The sequence below is a fragment of the Monodelphis domestica genome, chromosome 1 (assembly GCF_027887165.1).
Source record: "Monodelphis domestica isolate mMonDom1 chromosome 1, mMonDom1.pri, whole genome shotgun sequence".
Classification (NCBI taxonomy): domain Eukaryota; kingdom Metazoa; phylum Chordata; class Mammalia; order Didelphimorphia; family Didelphidae; genus Monodelphis; species Monodelphis domestica.
Genome location: NC_077227.1, coordinates 119,170,597 through 119,185,697, shown reverse-complemented (window position 1 = coordinate 119,185,697; position 15,101 = coordinate 119,170,597). Strand labels below are relative to the sequence as shown.

At 38.0% G+C, this 15,101-nt stretch overlaps 1 protein-coding gene across 2 annotated transcripts in view; it reads right to left on the bottom strand.

The window, feature by feature from the left end:
• ADAMTSL3 (ADAMTS like 3) overlaps window positions 1-15,101 on the bottom strand; it is a 628,767-nt gene that overhangs the window by 95,360 nt on the left and 518,306 nt on the right. For both annotated transcript variants that reach the window (XM_007479267.3, XM_056805881.1), the window contains exons 18-21: window positions 13,652-13,844; window positions 13,362-13,541; window positions 7,445-7,598; window positions 2,811-3,879 (exon numbers count right to left, since the gene is read on the bottom strand). In XM_007479267.3, the coding sequence (XP_007479329.1) occupies window positions 2,811-3,879; window positions 7,445-7,598; window positions 13,362-13,541; window positions 13,652-13,844 (1,596 nt within the window). The remainder of the gene's footprint in view (window positions 1-2,810; window positions 3,880-7,444; window positions 7,599-13,361; window positions 13,542-13,651; window positions 13,845-15,101) is intronic.

The window sequence follows — 15,101 nt, the reverse complement described above, 5'->3', positions numbered from 1 at the left end:
CCATTTTGACTGGAGCACAGAGCTTATGCAAGAGAATGAATGATGTGTAATTGTCTTGAGAAGATAAGCTGGAGTCAGAATAGGAAAGGTTTTCAATGTCAGGCTCAGTATCCTACAGGCAATGGGGAAACAATGGTGTTTCCATGTCAAGGGTTCGATGTGCCAAGACTTATAGTCTAGAAAAAATTAATCAGGCAGCTGTGCAGAGGATAGAATGTGGGGCTGGATTTTAGGAGATGACTGCAATAATGAGCAAAAGCGCTAAGAGTCCCCACAAAGGGCGGCTGTGGAGTAATTGAAGAGATGGGGACAAATGTGAGAGATACTACTGAGGTTGAAATAATAAGAGTTTGCAATGACAGAAAGTGGGGCTGAGGAGGTGAATGAGTAGAGAGCTGAAAATGCCTCCCAATTTATGACCCTGGGCTACTGAAAGAAAGAAGAGTCTTCAAAAGAAGTCGTGAAATTATGAGGAAAGGGGGATTTATAGTAAAAGATAATGAGTTTAGTTTTAGATATGCTTGAGTTTGAAATAGGCCTGGGAGTGAGAAAGAGTCCTTTTCTAGAGTTCAAATTCAACCTCAGACACTTGTTAGCTGGGTAATTCTGGGAAACTGACTTAACCCTATTTGCCTCAGTTTCCTCATCTGAAATATGAGCTGGAAAAGGCAAACCAGTACAGTATCTTTGCCAAGGAAATCACAAGTGGGGTCATGAAGAGTGGCACACAACTGAAAATTGACTAAACGACATCATCTCAGTGAAGATATAGCAATAGCTCACAATGCAGCTCTGAAGCTAATAAGAGATAGACAGACAGAGATACCAAGAGAGAAACTGATAGTCAGACACACAAAGATAGAAAGACAGAGACTGAAGCAGAGCCCTGGAGTATGCACACAGGAAGAGTGAGACATGAATATTTATGGAGCAAAGGAGACTAAGGAAGGAAGATTGACCAGAAAGGTAGGAAAACTATAATTGCAATATTGTGAAAATTCAGGACATAATACTATCAAATGCTACAAAGAAGTTCAGACTCAAAGTAGAAAAGGCAACTGAATTTAGCAATGAACAGAACCTGGATGATGTTAGAGAACACTGGTGGCATTTTGTCTGAGAGGCAGGAATGGAAGCCAGACTTCAAAGTGTTGAGAAGCTGAACAGAAGGTAAGAAAATAGAGTCTAGATAGCCTTTTTGTCTGTGAAAGAAGGAGAGATATGAAAAGATACACTTGAGGGAATGACAGGGGCTGATATAGTCCTATCTGTCAATTCCTAAAAAAAATAATCATAGCTCTTTTTCTTTTCATGTGAAACAATTTGTGCTAAGTACAATCTATTATCTTTTATTTACAAATAGCAAGAGCTAGAAATATTAAATAAGTCAAAAATTACAAACATTTAGGATATTTTTATGCTCAAAAAAAGGAAAAATCACTTAGGATTTAAGTAATCTTAATGACCCAAATATCCATTTTTGTTAATCTTATTAGCTGATACATGTTGAATTTGTCATCCATATGCAAGTCAGCAAAAATTCATTAAATGCCTAATGTGAGATAAGAACCTTCCTATGTGCTTGGTAGACTATGAAGCATACACAAGACATGTTTCCTGCTCTCAGAAATCTCAATACTACAGTTTAATTGAGGAATCGGTGTTTGGGTGAATTGTACTGATTTATAACACCCATGTGGTTTCCACAGGGCTAAGCTTCTTGGGAGTTATAGCTTTAGTGCTTGCCTTGGAGAAAGCCTCATCCTTAAGAATTTCCCAGAAATCTCTCCACCAAAAGAGATACAATGCCTTTTAGATGAGGGGAATGCTTGGTACTCTTGATTAGCAGTTTTCACTGATTGTGCCCTAACTCTCAAGAGGGAATTCTCTTCATCTGGTGGAACCCTTTGAAGATACTGCTAGAGTAGAGAGAGCTTTGCTATATGCTTAGATATAATTCTGATCTTAGCTAGTAAGAAAGTCTGAGTGTGGTTGATATCACCTAATGAGTCATAATTTATCCATGAAGAACGAAGGTACAAAATTAGAGATGGTGACTCTTTTGTAAGGATTTCAGAATTCAGGCTCTAAAAGGGAAGGGATTCAGCCTGTCCAACTCTCATTTTTATACTGTGCCATACCCAGGTGGGCACATGATAACACTATACTCTAAGCCCTGAGTAATAAAAGCAGCATTGCAGAGCAGATAGATTATCAGGCTTGGAGTCAAGAAGATCTGGGTTCAAATCCTGTCTGTGATCCTTACAAGCTCTGTGACTTGGTCAAGTCTATATATAATCTCATGCAACTCCCTAAGACTTATCTACTAAATCATAACATTGATGGACAAGGTTAGAGAGCAGGAAAGCATTTATGCATGCCTAGAGTACCCTTTCCAACAGCATCTGTCTGTGTAACATTTCAATCATCCTTAAAAGCTTACTTCAAAGGCAATTACCTATATAAAGTCACTCTTCTACCTGAAAGTGATTTCTTTCACATTCTTTTTTATCAACCTGTACTTTGTGCTATATTTATCTGGAAAGATATTTTATCTTTATCTTTAAGAATAGAAATCATGTTTTATCTTTGTGCCTATCCCATTGTTTTGCCCAAAGAATATTCTCTATGATTGGATCTGACAAGATGAAGAAAACTTTGATGCTGATATATATTAAAAACAAAATTGATAGTGGCATCTTTTTTCATGCTGGCAACCTAAACTCAGAAGAAGAATCTGAAAGAATTTCAAACTATCTCAAGACTCACTGGTAGCATGTAATATAAATTAAAATGTACATTTCACTTACTTTTCTGAGGGTTGTAGTAATACTCCATCTTTGGTCCATGCATATTTAGCATCATTTGTTTTAATGAGGTCACAGAACAAATTGATGATCTCAGTACTTTGGGTAATAAAAACTGTACTTCCAATCCTTGAATTTATTGTTTTATTAAATGAAATATTGGGGACTTTGTTTTGTTTCATAAGAGCAAATCCTTTTTGCTTGAAAGTTAGTCTGTTTGGGTTTTTTGAATTGGAACTGCTAGACACATTTTGAATTTTCATATTTAACTTTGTGGTAGATGATTCGATTTGGGCTCCTCTCGATTTCTCTCTTGTAGGCTGGACCTTTGCTAACTCTGCAACCACCTCATAGATCACTTGGGATGCGATATCATCATTCACCTCTCCAGTTTCAATAAGCTGACTCATATTCTTTATTAGTTCCTCAAACTGTGCAGTGTCCATACTGTAGGACCCTTGTAGTACTGCTGCTTCTAAGAATTTATCCTTGAACTCCAAGGAGTTGGGATTTTCTGCTGGATTATTGCCATGCTGTATGAGAGCTCTTAAAAGTGGCTGGTCGCTAACTTGACCATCATCCAGGTAGAGTTCATTCTGTTGACTCCATATTTGTCTCATTTTATGCCATGTGGCTCCCAAACTATTAGCTTCATTATGGTCTATCCTGCCATGTTCAAGAGGGTGGTCTCGGAAGGCTGGTGGTTCTATAAGACGATTGTCAGTACCAATTAGCTTGAGAACAAATGTTTCATGAACAGGCCCTGCAACACACCGGTACAGTCCAATATCACTGGCTTCAAGGCTATGAATCTTCATTGAACCTGACTTGGTTATGCCAAATCTTTTAGAGTTCTGCAAACGCTGCCCATCTTTTTCCCACTGAATAAGAGCTTTTTGGAACCTTCTTACTGGGCACTTGATGACCACAGATGTTTTGGGAAGTAAATAGGCCCTCCCACCTATTGTAAAATTAATACGTTTTTCTTCTCTGGTTTGAATGTAGACTCTTTTGATGCCAAGGATCTGAGGACCATGGGCACCATATTTTGGTATAATCTCTGGCTTTATCACTACAAGACAAACAAAAATAGAAAAAAATTAATAAAAATAACTTTTCTAAAGCAGTCATGTTCTTATCAATGCTTACAAGTGTATTTAATTTTTGAGTTTACTTTTTTAAAGTGCATGAATTAAAATCTGGATAAATCATAGAATCTCAGGGTTTTAAGGGACCTTAGGTTTTAATTAGTTAAAACCATCGCCTCATTAACATCCCCAACAAGCGGTCATCTAACATCTGTTTAAAAACACTGAGTGATACAGAACTCACTGTTTTCTAAAGCAGCCACCTCTACTTTGGAGTAGCTCTAAATGTCAGGAAGATTTTTCTTCCATCACACCCAAATCTGCTTCCTGCAACTCCCACCTAGTAATCCTGGTTGTGTGCTCTGAGGCCAAGCCGAATTAAGCTAATCCATCTTCCACATGATAAACCCACAAACACAGAAAGACAGCTGGCATAACCTCCAGGTTAAATGTACACATCTGTAGTACTTGGATACATTTCAACTCCTAAGCAAAACTTCAATCGTGGAAGACATAAGTTAGGAGCTCTGTGAACACATGCAAATAATACTACAAAACACTGGGTGGAGGAGGCAGGAAGCTAAGTGCCTCTAGGGCTCAGTAGATATGAAATGCTTACAGTGGTTTAGGAAAATGTGTTCTGACCCATGGGATTATCTTGGCCTTGATTTCTCAGTTCCTAAGTAAACAATTCTATCCACTTGCATGGCTTTCAAGTTAATCATTTTATAGCAAACGAATTAGAGTTAGCACTGCTGTAGTGGTGTTGTTTTTTTTTTTGTATTTTAAAAATTATTGTCCAGTACATCTGTTACAACAGAAAAGTCCGAGGGCTAAACTAGCTGAAATTGTGATTAGAAGAGAACAAGGGTGCTACTTAATATCAAGAGATTTTAAAAACTTTTTCCAGGAGTTCTTCAAAGCTAGCTCTATTCTTCTTTTTCTGCCACAGTTTGCTAAAATTCCATTCAGGAAGGGGCACACACAGCTGGCACACTTCTCTAGAACTTCACTGATCAGATCCCATCCATTACTGCCCTTTACATAGTTTAATTTCAGGTCCCCCTTGGGAGGCAATGAGGTAGGGTGGAAACAGCAGGTGGTTGATCTGGCATCAGCTTGAATCCTGCCTGAGCCAGGATGTTTCCTTCTCCATATTTGTACAATGAGAGGGTTGAACCAGATGAATTTCTAAGGTCCTTTCTAGCTCTAAATTCTATGACCTGGTGATTTTTGGGGGGGGAATAGGGGAGTGCTTTCCTTTAAAAAAACAGTTAAGGGACCCTCTAGTAGAGGAATTATGACCTCTTGTTGTTTGGTTGTGTTCAACTCTTCATGACCCCATTTTGGGTTTTCTTGGCAAAGATACTGGAGAGGTTTGCTATTTCCTTCTCTAGCTCATTTTATAGATGAGGAAAACTGAGGCAAACAGGATTAAGTGATGTGCCCAGGGTCACATAGTTACTGTCTAGGGCTGGATAGCATTGTGTCCACTAAGCTATCTTGCTGCCCTTTGTGACCTCTAGGATTTGAATAAATTAATTTATCTTTTGTTATATTTTCCTTATATCAAATACTTGAAAAGGAACCAAGCCCTAAAACTTGTCAAGGTGTTTATTCCATCTGTTTTTTTTTCTTAAACCCTGATTTTTTATCTTTAAATTGATCCTAAGAATTGGTTCCAAGGCAGAAGAGTGGTAGGCAATAACAGAAGAGCCAGGCCATTGGGTCAGTTGACTTGCCCATGTCACACATGTAGGAAGTGTCTGAGGACCTCTCCACTGAGCCACCTAGCTGCCCCATTCCATCTAATTTTGACCCATACAAAGATAATTTTAGTAGAGTTGCTGTGTCTCTACAAACTGAGGGTCTGCAGATCAAGTCTGTTTCTCTGGGGAAGCTGGGCCAGTGTTAACAGGCTAGCAAGAACAGCAGCCTGGTATCCTCTCTGGACAATGATGGCACATTTTTGCTGCCTCCATGCTAAGGATGGTTTGCAAAGCTGAAGGAAGATTACAATCTTCAAAGGCATTTTCTTAGACTTTTTTTTTGCTAACTTATAATATCTCTCTACACCCCATTTCATGCCCTAATAACTACTACAGATTCCCACATGTTGTCCTGATATTATTTTAGTGGAAGCTGCCAGTGTGACTTTAATATGACTCTTCTCTAAGTAGTTTACAGACTAGCCACACAGCTATGTAACTATCCACAATTAATAAAATTCAGATAAATATGCAGCTCAAAATATTTTATTATACCACATGCCAAGGACATTCCAGAATTCCTTGGGGCTTTATTTAAATGATGTTTGGAACCTCAGACTTTTGGAATGTCAACTTAAAAGATGTGCAATAATAGACGTTTCAAGTGATGCATGAACCAATAATTATTGTATTTCTTATTTTGTTTTTTTTAGTGACTGAGAAAGCCATATATAAACAGATGATTTTAGATAACTAACAAAAAATTCATCTTATTAGAATAAATTTTTTTCTTTATTATCAATTTTTTTCTTAAACAGTATATCCTCCATGTGGGTCCTTGATATAATTAAACCTATTTTTGCAGATTTATGCAGGAAGATTTCAAGAAGTGAGAAGTTGAGGAAGAGAACTAAGAAAACTGTTGATGTCCAAGAGAGCAATTATCCTGCTTCTTAGTCATTAAATTCTAGGCATTAAATCCAAACAACTTCCTTTGAAATATACATGTACTTAGAGTTTTTAAATCATTTTAAACATTTGGAAGGAGCAGTGCTTTGTAGCTCTATAATAAGTTATAATGAATTGATTATCATATTTAAGGAAAAAGCTGTTCAAATTAATTTTGTATTTTTTAAAATGTTGGAACATTATACTTTTTCACCCAATTCTGATTTTGGTCCATTTTAAATAAAAACACTATAATTATGCTCTTCCCTTAATGCTGCCAATATAAATATGATATGAACAGAGCACAATAAAAAGTCATTAACTTTGGAGTTAGAGGCCTTGAGTTCTAATCCCTTTGCTCTTTTCTATCTGTGTGGTCTTGGATAAGTCATTCATTCCTTTTCTCTAGGCCTCAATACAAAATGAAGAAGTGGGATTTGATACTCTCTACATCTCTTCCAGCACTAAATCCTATGAAATGAAATCAGGAATCATTTCAACATTGGTTACATAATTAACATTCAAAATATCAAATGTTAGAAAACTAGGAAAAAAGGAAGTATTGTGAGGGAGGACAAGCCCAAACACTGGAAAAAATAAACACAAAACCCAAGAGGCTAGAATGCTAAATGCTATTAACTGAAAGAAAAGGGAGGAGAGGGAAAGAAAAGGCATGGAAGTTATTCATAATCTTTAGCATTATAGACTTTATTATGGTAGAATATCTCCATGAATGTTCTTGACTTTGAACAGCTTGGTTTACCCACTGAGTAGAAACATGCTGATACAAGGAGAAAAAAGGAATCATTTAGAAGGGAGTTCTATAAGGTCTATTAGAGTGCTAGTTCAAATCAATGCATTTCATTGTAAGCCATGAAAGCACCATACTTACTGTTGCACATCGCCATCCGGCAAGACCTTATGAGAGGGGCATGTGGCCGACCGCTGCACAGTGACCCATTGAGTGTGACGTTACGGCCTTTGGCAGTCAACCTTTGACAGATGGGCTTCCTTCTCTGAATCCCAACACCACAACTTACAGAACACTGCAAAAGGGATGAGGCATTGAAGTCAACTAAGATTCTAATCTAAGCTATGTCCAAGCCAATTCCAGTGAATTCTATGGGAGGTATAAACTCTAGAGATAGAGGAATTTCATGACTCTTAGATTTTAAGTGAGCAAGCCACTCCCTGCATTTTTGTTGTCCAATTTAACATTTTTTTTGCAATAACATTTGTCATGGGAATCACCTTTAACATGCTAATATCTGGCTTGTAATTATTTTTAAAGTAAGTGCATTAAAGTAATTGAAGGACCATTTTACTCAAGATGGAATCAAAGTGTTTTTCTTTTTTCTTATGGAGACATAACAGTATAAAGATCAATGGATGGAGATTTAAGAGACTTTAGCTCTGCCTATGTGGGTCACTATTAAGGTAACTGATTGTAATAACAGTAACAGAATTTATAATAATAATAGTTGAATTTATATAGCACTTTAAACTTTGGAAATTGCTTTGCATATATTATTTCATTTGAGCCTCACCTACTTCTGACCCTGTAATAATACTACTATGACTCCTGTTTCACAGATGAGGAGGGAGATGGAGGCTAAAAGGGACTAAATGACAAAGATCATTCACTCAGAGTCACAAATCCAGTAGATATTTTAACCAGAATTGTCCTAACCCCAAATGACAAGCCATCATTTCATCTCTGAATTATAGTCTCTACATCTGTTAAGAAAAGAGGGTTGAATCAATGATCTTTAAAGCAGTTCTTTTCAACCTAAAAGTCTGTGATTCTTTGATACAGGGGGGGAAATATATGCTCCTTAGAGTGGGTAGATGGGCGACAAGGAACTGGGTGACTTTTATAAGTCTCAGCATTTGTTCAGTAACAATTCAACTTACTGGTAGCAGAGCACCAAATCTGGTCTTGTACTTACCTGGAATCAAATACTTCTGACATTTACTGGCTGTGTAACCCTGGGCAAGTCACTTAACCTGAGAGGCTGTTAAATGGCACAATGGATAGCATACTGGACTTGGGGTCAGGAAAGTCCAAGTTCAAATCCTATTTCATATATTAGTTTCACTTAACCTCTATCAAACTTAGTTTCATCATCTATTGAAAAAAGATGATAATACTCAGTTATAACACTCCAGTAAAAAATATGTAAAGCATTCCATAATTATTTAGGTACTATGCAAATGTTTATTATTATTACTATTTATCATATTAATTCTATTTATTGTTATATTATTATAATATCCCCTATAATTATTACTATTACTCTCTCAGGGGTCTGTCATAAATTTTAATTCTTTATTCTAAACCCCTTTGCATTCTTAAAAACATTTCATGGGCAGCTAGGTGGCTCACTAGAGAGAGAGCCAGTACCAGAGGTGGGAGGTCCTGTGTTCAAATATGGCCTCAGATATGTCTTAGCTGTGTGACCCTGGGCAAGTCACTTAACCCCAATTGCCTGGTCCTCCCCACTCTTCTGCCTTGGAACTAATACTTAGTTTGGATTCTAAAACAGAAGATAAGGGTTTAAAAATTACTGAGGACCCAAAGAGTTTTTATTTATGTGGGATATACTTATCAACATTTACCACATTGGAAATCAAACTTTGTGGCAGTATTATGAAAATAGTTTTGAACCCACGGACTCCTAAAAGAGGTGTGTATGTAAGGGAGTGGAAGGGAGGTTACATGGACAACATTTTGAGAATGCTGCTCTAATAAGGCCTAAGTGCTGACTTATATTGGCAGAGGGAAATACTAATGAAATCTCTGGCCCAATCCCTATTCTGAATATGTGTTGAATAGCTTGCTAGGCAATAAGGAACATAAAACATAAAAAAACAAAGTAAAAAAAAACATAAAAATAAAGTAAAATACAATCACGGTCTATGATGTCTGGGTGCTTCCCACTGAGTTGGTAAGATGAGACATACACACATGAAAAAGCCAGGCAGGACGAAAAGTAGTTTATGTTTAATTAGAAAATAGGGACAGTAAGCAGAGAAGTGATAGCTGCAGCCATGAGTTCACTGATTCGGGTGAGTGCAGAGCAAAGACTGAGCCCCTGGAAAGCTTCTAATAAGTGAACAGGAACTTCTAGAAAGAGGAACACAGAAGGGTAGATAAGAGAAGGCAAGAAAACCAGGTGAGAGATGGTCAGCAACATCAATTTCTGCAGAAATGTAATAGAGAAAAAAAACAGAGAAAAAGTGGTTAGGTGCGATAGGAGCAAATTTACTAGAGAGGAAAAAAGTGAGGTAGGAGTTTCATTAGGATGATAGTAGAAGGTATAGAAATCAAGGAAGTTTTTAGATTGAATTTCAAGCTGAAAGGAACCTCAGTGACCATCTGATAGTCCAACCCCCTCCTGTTAACAGATGAAGAACTTTGGCCCATAGAAGTGACTTGTTCAAGGTCATAAAGGTAATGAGTGGCAGAGTTGGGATTCAAAACCAAGTCATCTGACTTCAATGCCAGAACATCTTCCACAATACCATATCACCTCTCACAACTTGTTCTTGTTGTTAGTCATTCTTCTTTTCTTTTCTTTTTCTTTTTTAAGACAAACAGGGATAAGTGACTTGCCCAAGGTCACACAGCTAGCAAATGTCTGAGGCCAGATTTGGACTCATGAAGATAAGCCTTCCTGATACCAAGCCAAGCATTTTATCCACTGTACCACCTAGCTGCCTCCATCCTTCATTTTCTTTCTTTCTTTTATTTCCTCCCAGGAGAGAGCATGAACATGGTCCCCTCTTGCCACAAATTATTTGGTCAAATTTCCAAATTTCCAAATTTGGAAAAATTGCTGGCATCAGCCTATCCAAAGTGATATCCTTTGTGATCTCGGCATCATCCCTGCCAAGTAAGTTTTTGCCCTTTAATTTCAAAGAGGGACAATGACATCATGGGAGGGTGATGTCTTAGCAAGGAAATGAACTCAGTAGATATAAGCCATTCATTCTAAATGGTTTCCCTATGATTCTCTGCTGCTTTCTATTAACTCCAGAAAACAATCTAGGAATGTGACAGTTATTTTTAGTTCTCTCTTCTATAAAATACACAAGATTTAGTGGAATGAAGTGTTCTTGGAGGCAGAAGAACTGGGTTTCAATCTTGGCCCTGCCTCTATGAGCTTGCTTGAATCATTGACCTCCAGTTTCCTCATCTGTTAAATGGAAATAACAAGAATTGCCTTGCCTGTCTCACAAGGTTGTTGGGAGAAACCTTATAATCTGTAAAATGCCATAAAACTATGAGTTGTTATTAGTATTGGTTCAAGTTCCCAGACTCCTTACCAATACTGGATGAAATCAAATCAAAATGTATAGCCTTGGGTATATTATTTTCTCCCCTGCCTCTTCCCTTACTGGGATGCCACTTCTTCCATTGGATAATGAGGAGGCTGAGCTAGATGTTCTCTAAGGTACTTTCCAATTCTAGCATCCTATGAAACTTTGGGTAAATGAAGCCCATTTCGGTGAGTGTAGGGAGATCACAGGTAATGGATAGAACGGTACAAACCCGTGAGCTTTTTCCTAGCCTTAGAATGCACAGGTCTAAATTGCTAGCTCTAATCTTGCAATGGGGCTATTCAGAAGCACACAATGAATAGCTAGCTGCCTTTAAGGTGAGAACTCCCTTGGCACATGAACTTGGCAGGCACCCACCGGGCCTTAGAGACAGGCAGCAATTAGTTGTCAAGCTCTATGCCAAAGAATGAAGAAAAAAAATGACTAAAAAATGAGAGGAAATTTCAACAGAAAAGAGAAAATGTGAATGCTACAAAAATGTTAAATTCCTTTCCTAGCAGCTGCATAGGCATCCTGTTGTTTCTGAACCCCATTAAAGATTTTGTTTTTGAAAGAGGTTGAAATTGAAATCACGTGCATATGATTCCCTTGCTCACACCCTATTAATAGTCTCAAGCAGAAATGTGGTCTGTGGTTGGACCCTGGTGAGTGTCCTGATGGGGTTATACTGACCTGGCTACTCACTTTGTCCCTTAATGAATTTAGTTGCCTTGGAAACCCATCTGTCCTACCAAAAACTCAGGTAGGTTAAGATCCTTTTTTATTTGCTTTTGATTGCTTCTTTCAGTAGAAAAGTTTGCAGCCTAAATCCTATATCAAAATAGACTGAACTCCCATGCCTGAGCAGATTAGAGCAAAGGGCTTCACAAATGACTCTAGAACGTTTCCTAACTTCTTAATTAATGGGGGAACTGAATGGGTGGCTAAAGCAAGACCACAGGTCATTATTGAGAGCTCAGGCCATTAGGACCCTTTGCCTCTCCGCAAGAAATCTCCTTTTGCTGGTGGATAATAAGACAACTGGACAGGTTTTACTTCTGCCTGATGAGCTACAGTTTAATTTAACATTTACTTGTCGAAGCAACTGGTACTTGGCCACAAAAGAAGGGAAAGCCACATTCCCACTTCTAAAGGCATTTACAATGTAGTTGGGAAGACAAAATATACCCTTGGAGAGTTGCTAACAGTATAGGTAATGCACTAAGAATGCTAAAAATAGGAGTATAGACACAGGAGCTAAAGAAATTCAAAGAAGAGTGAATTATATTTAGGGGCAATTATGTAGCACAATAAATAGAATGCCAGGCCTGGAGTCCATAGGTTCAGGGGTTCAAATCTGAACCCAGACACTTCCTAGCTGTGTGACCCTGGATGAGTCACTTAACTGTTTGTCTAGCCCTTGCCCTTCTGTCTGAGAGTTGTTATTAAGACATAAAGTAAGTGGTAAAAAAAAATAAAGTGTGAATTAGATTTAGAAGAATCCCAGAAAACTGAACAGGGGAAGGGGAAGTAGTACTCAAGATGAACCTCCAAGGAAAAGCTATATTTCAATAGGCAAAAGGAGTTAGTTGAGAGGAAGGATGTCACTCAAATAGAATGCTATGGAATGATACAGATTGAGGTCTTAGAATCATTCAACCCAATATCACAAAGTACTTTAAACATCATCTAAACTAATTCCCTTATTATACAAAAATATAGAAAAACTATTTTATGTTCACAAAGCTAAGTGGTGGTAAGAGCTAAAAGGGGATAAGAATCCAATTGAGTTCTTTCTCCCATATAGGGGCATTTCATGGAATCTGCCAGTTTGCCTTAAATTTGTGATACAGAATGAGTGAACATTTTTGTATATTGAAAAATAATCTGCTGCCTTTGAAACATCAAGTAATTGGGTCCTCCTGAGTCTTCCATTTGGATACTGCGTGAGGGAGGTCTTTAGAAAACATCTGGAGAGACCCTTGAAACAAAGTCAGAGAACTAGATGGTGGAAAAACCACTAATCAGAATCACACAGTTGGAAAGAACCTCAGAAGTTATCTACTCCAAGCCATACTTGAAAAAGTTTTTCTGAAACAGCATCCCTAAGACATGATTATTCAGCATCTTGTTGAAGACTTTCCTTGCTTGGGGGTGAAGTGAAAACCTTGCTTTCTCTCCCAACTTTCCCAATGACCTGCCCTAGGAACATCAAAAGTTCAAATGCCATCTAGGATGCTTATTGGTTTTAAGAAACTAACTTCACTGAGTCTCGGTTTTCTCACCTGCAAAAAAAAATAATGGCACTTTTACCTTCAAACTCACAGGGTAGTTGTAAGGAATGTGAATTATTAATATTATGAAGTAGAATTCCTCTTTGCACCCAACACTACTAAACATTTTTAGTTTCATTTTTAGAAGTTCCTTGGAGCATTCATGCAAAAATAAAGCATAAAAAGTCCTCTGACTACACGTAGACCACTAACCTTGGACCAATCTCCTAAAACTAACTGAGGTGGACAGTCAGTTCTGGCACAAGACTTATGGGATGATGCTCTGGGTTCTTGACACAATTCATCCGACAGGTTCAGAAAGCTGCCATCTGTCAGCAACTGCCTACAGGTCACTCTCCGATACTGAGTTCCTCCACCACAGGTCCTAGAACACTGAGAGAGGGGTAGAGGCAAATGGATAAGGCTGGCAACACTAACTTTACACTGATCTTTTCATGTGGGGGGTAATGACCCTACATCTTGCAAAGGGACGGCTGGTATACCTGTTGCCACTCTTCTATGTGCCAGCCAGGGGGACAGTCAAACTGATTGCAAGCTTGCAAAACATGAGGCTTTTCATCTTTGCACTCCTCAGAAGGGACAAGGGGTTCCCCAGGTTGCAGGCAGTTCACGTCTCTGGTCTGTATTCCCACACCACAAGTTGCGGAGCATGGTCTCCAGGACCCTGTTTGCCACCTGTGCCAAAACATAAAAGGATACAGCCACGTTCTAGGAAATAGTGCTCAGATGCCAGGGGCAACAGTGGATGGGAATTCTCCTGATTTCAGAGTTCCCTTACCCACCCTGCCACATACTTCAGTCTTAGGGCAAAATCTCGAGAGCCACAAAAATCTCAGTAAGTAAAAGCAATACCAAAAAAAAAAAAGTACAGAATGATGATTTTTAATGCAAGAAATGTCCATGATGCATCTCAAGGAAGAAACCCATACATTTAGGAGGGCCCTCCAGGAAAACAAAAGAAAAAACATAAGGCTGTCCACCGAGGCATGATTAGCTAGCATATAATTAGAGAAACTCTTTTTCTTTTAGAAAAGAACACAAAGATATGTATGATGAGTATGATTGTCAAAAGCAATTTTAAATGATTAAAAAGCCCATTTTAGGAAATCTTCCAGGCCCCTATCTGTATTTACTTAGATTTCTCCAAAACTATTTGCCTCCTCTGGTAAGATCATATACAAAGCATTAATTAGGTCAAAGTGATTTACTTCAGGTAAAACCTTGGGAGAATGAAATTTTCTTATGAAATAAATTTTAAAAAATATTTGCAAATAAACAGAAAAACTAGGACAGCTGCTTACCAAGCATAATCCAAGGAGGGGAAACTGGCAATAGAGATGTGAAGGCCTGGGGAAAAAAAAACAAACGGAAAGATTCGGGAAAAAAACAGTTTGTTTTTTTTCTGTTATTTCCCAAGGACTCTCGTTTCCCCAAAAAATGTTGTAATGTTAATTTTTAGAATGATAAGTAAAATTTTAAGAAATGGCACTCATATATATTTTATTTAGTATTTACTCCCCCAAACAAATTCTAAATGCTATACCATGAATATGACTTTTATGTAAAGCCAGCTATCATCACAATTCCTGTACACTTGGACAGGCCCTGTCCTAAAGCAAGATGCATTTCGACCTTTGGAGCATGGTCATTTTCACAAGAGAAGGAAAGATGTGGTGCTGCCCTTGCTTATGAGAGTCTTTTGTTTACTTACGACCTAAAGACATTCCCAACCAAGTTTCTAAAGGCTGGGAGCATAGAGGAGATTGGCAGTGGCATCCATTCATGCTCACAGATATTAAAGCATATTTCTCCTTTTGCTGCTTACTAAACTGCATTTGGGCAGAGAGATTTTTGGAGCAAATATAAGAGGTCTTACAATTTGAAGAAAATTGGAATCGACTTCCTTATTTTTTCCTATAAAATCAAAAGAAT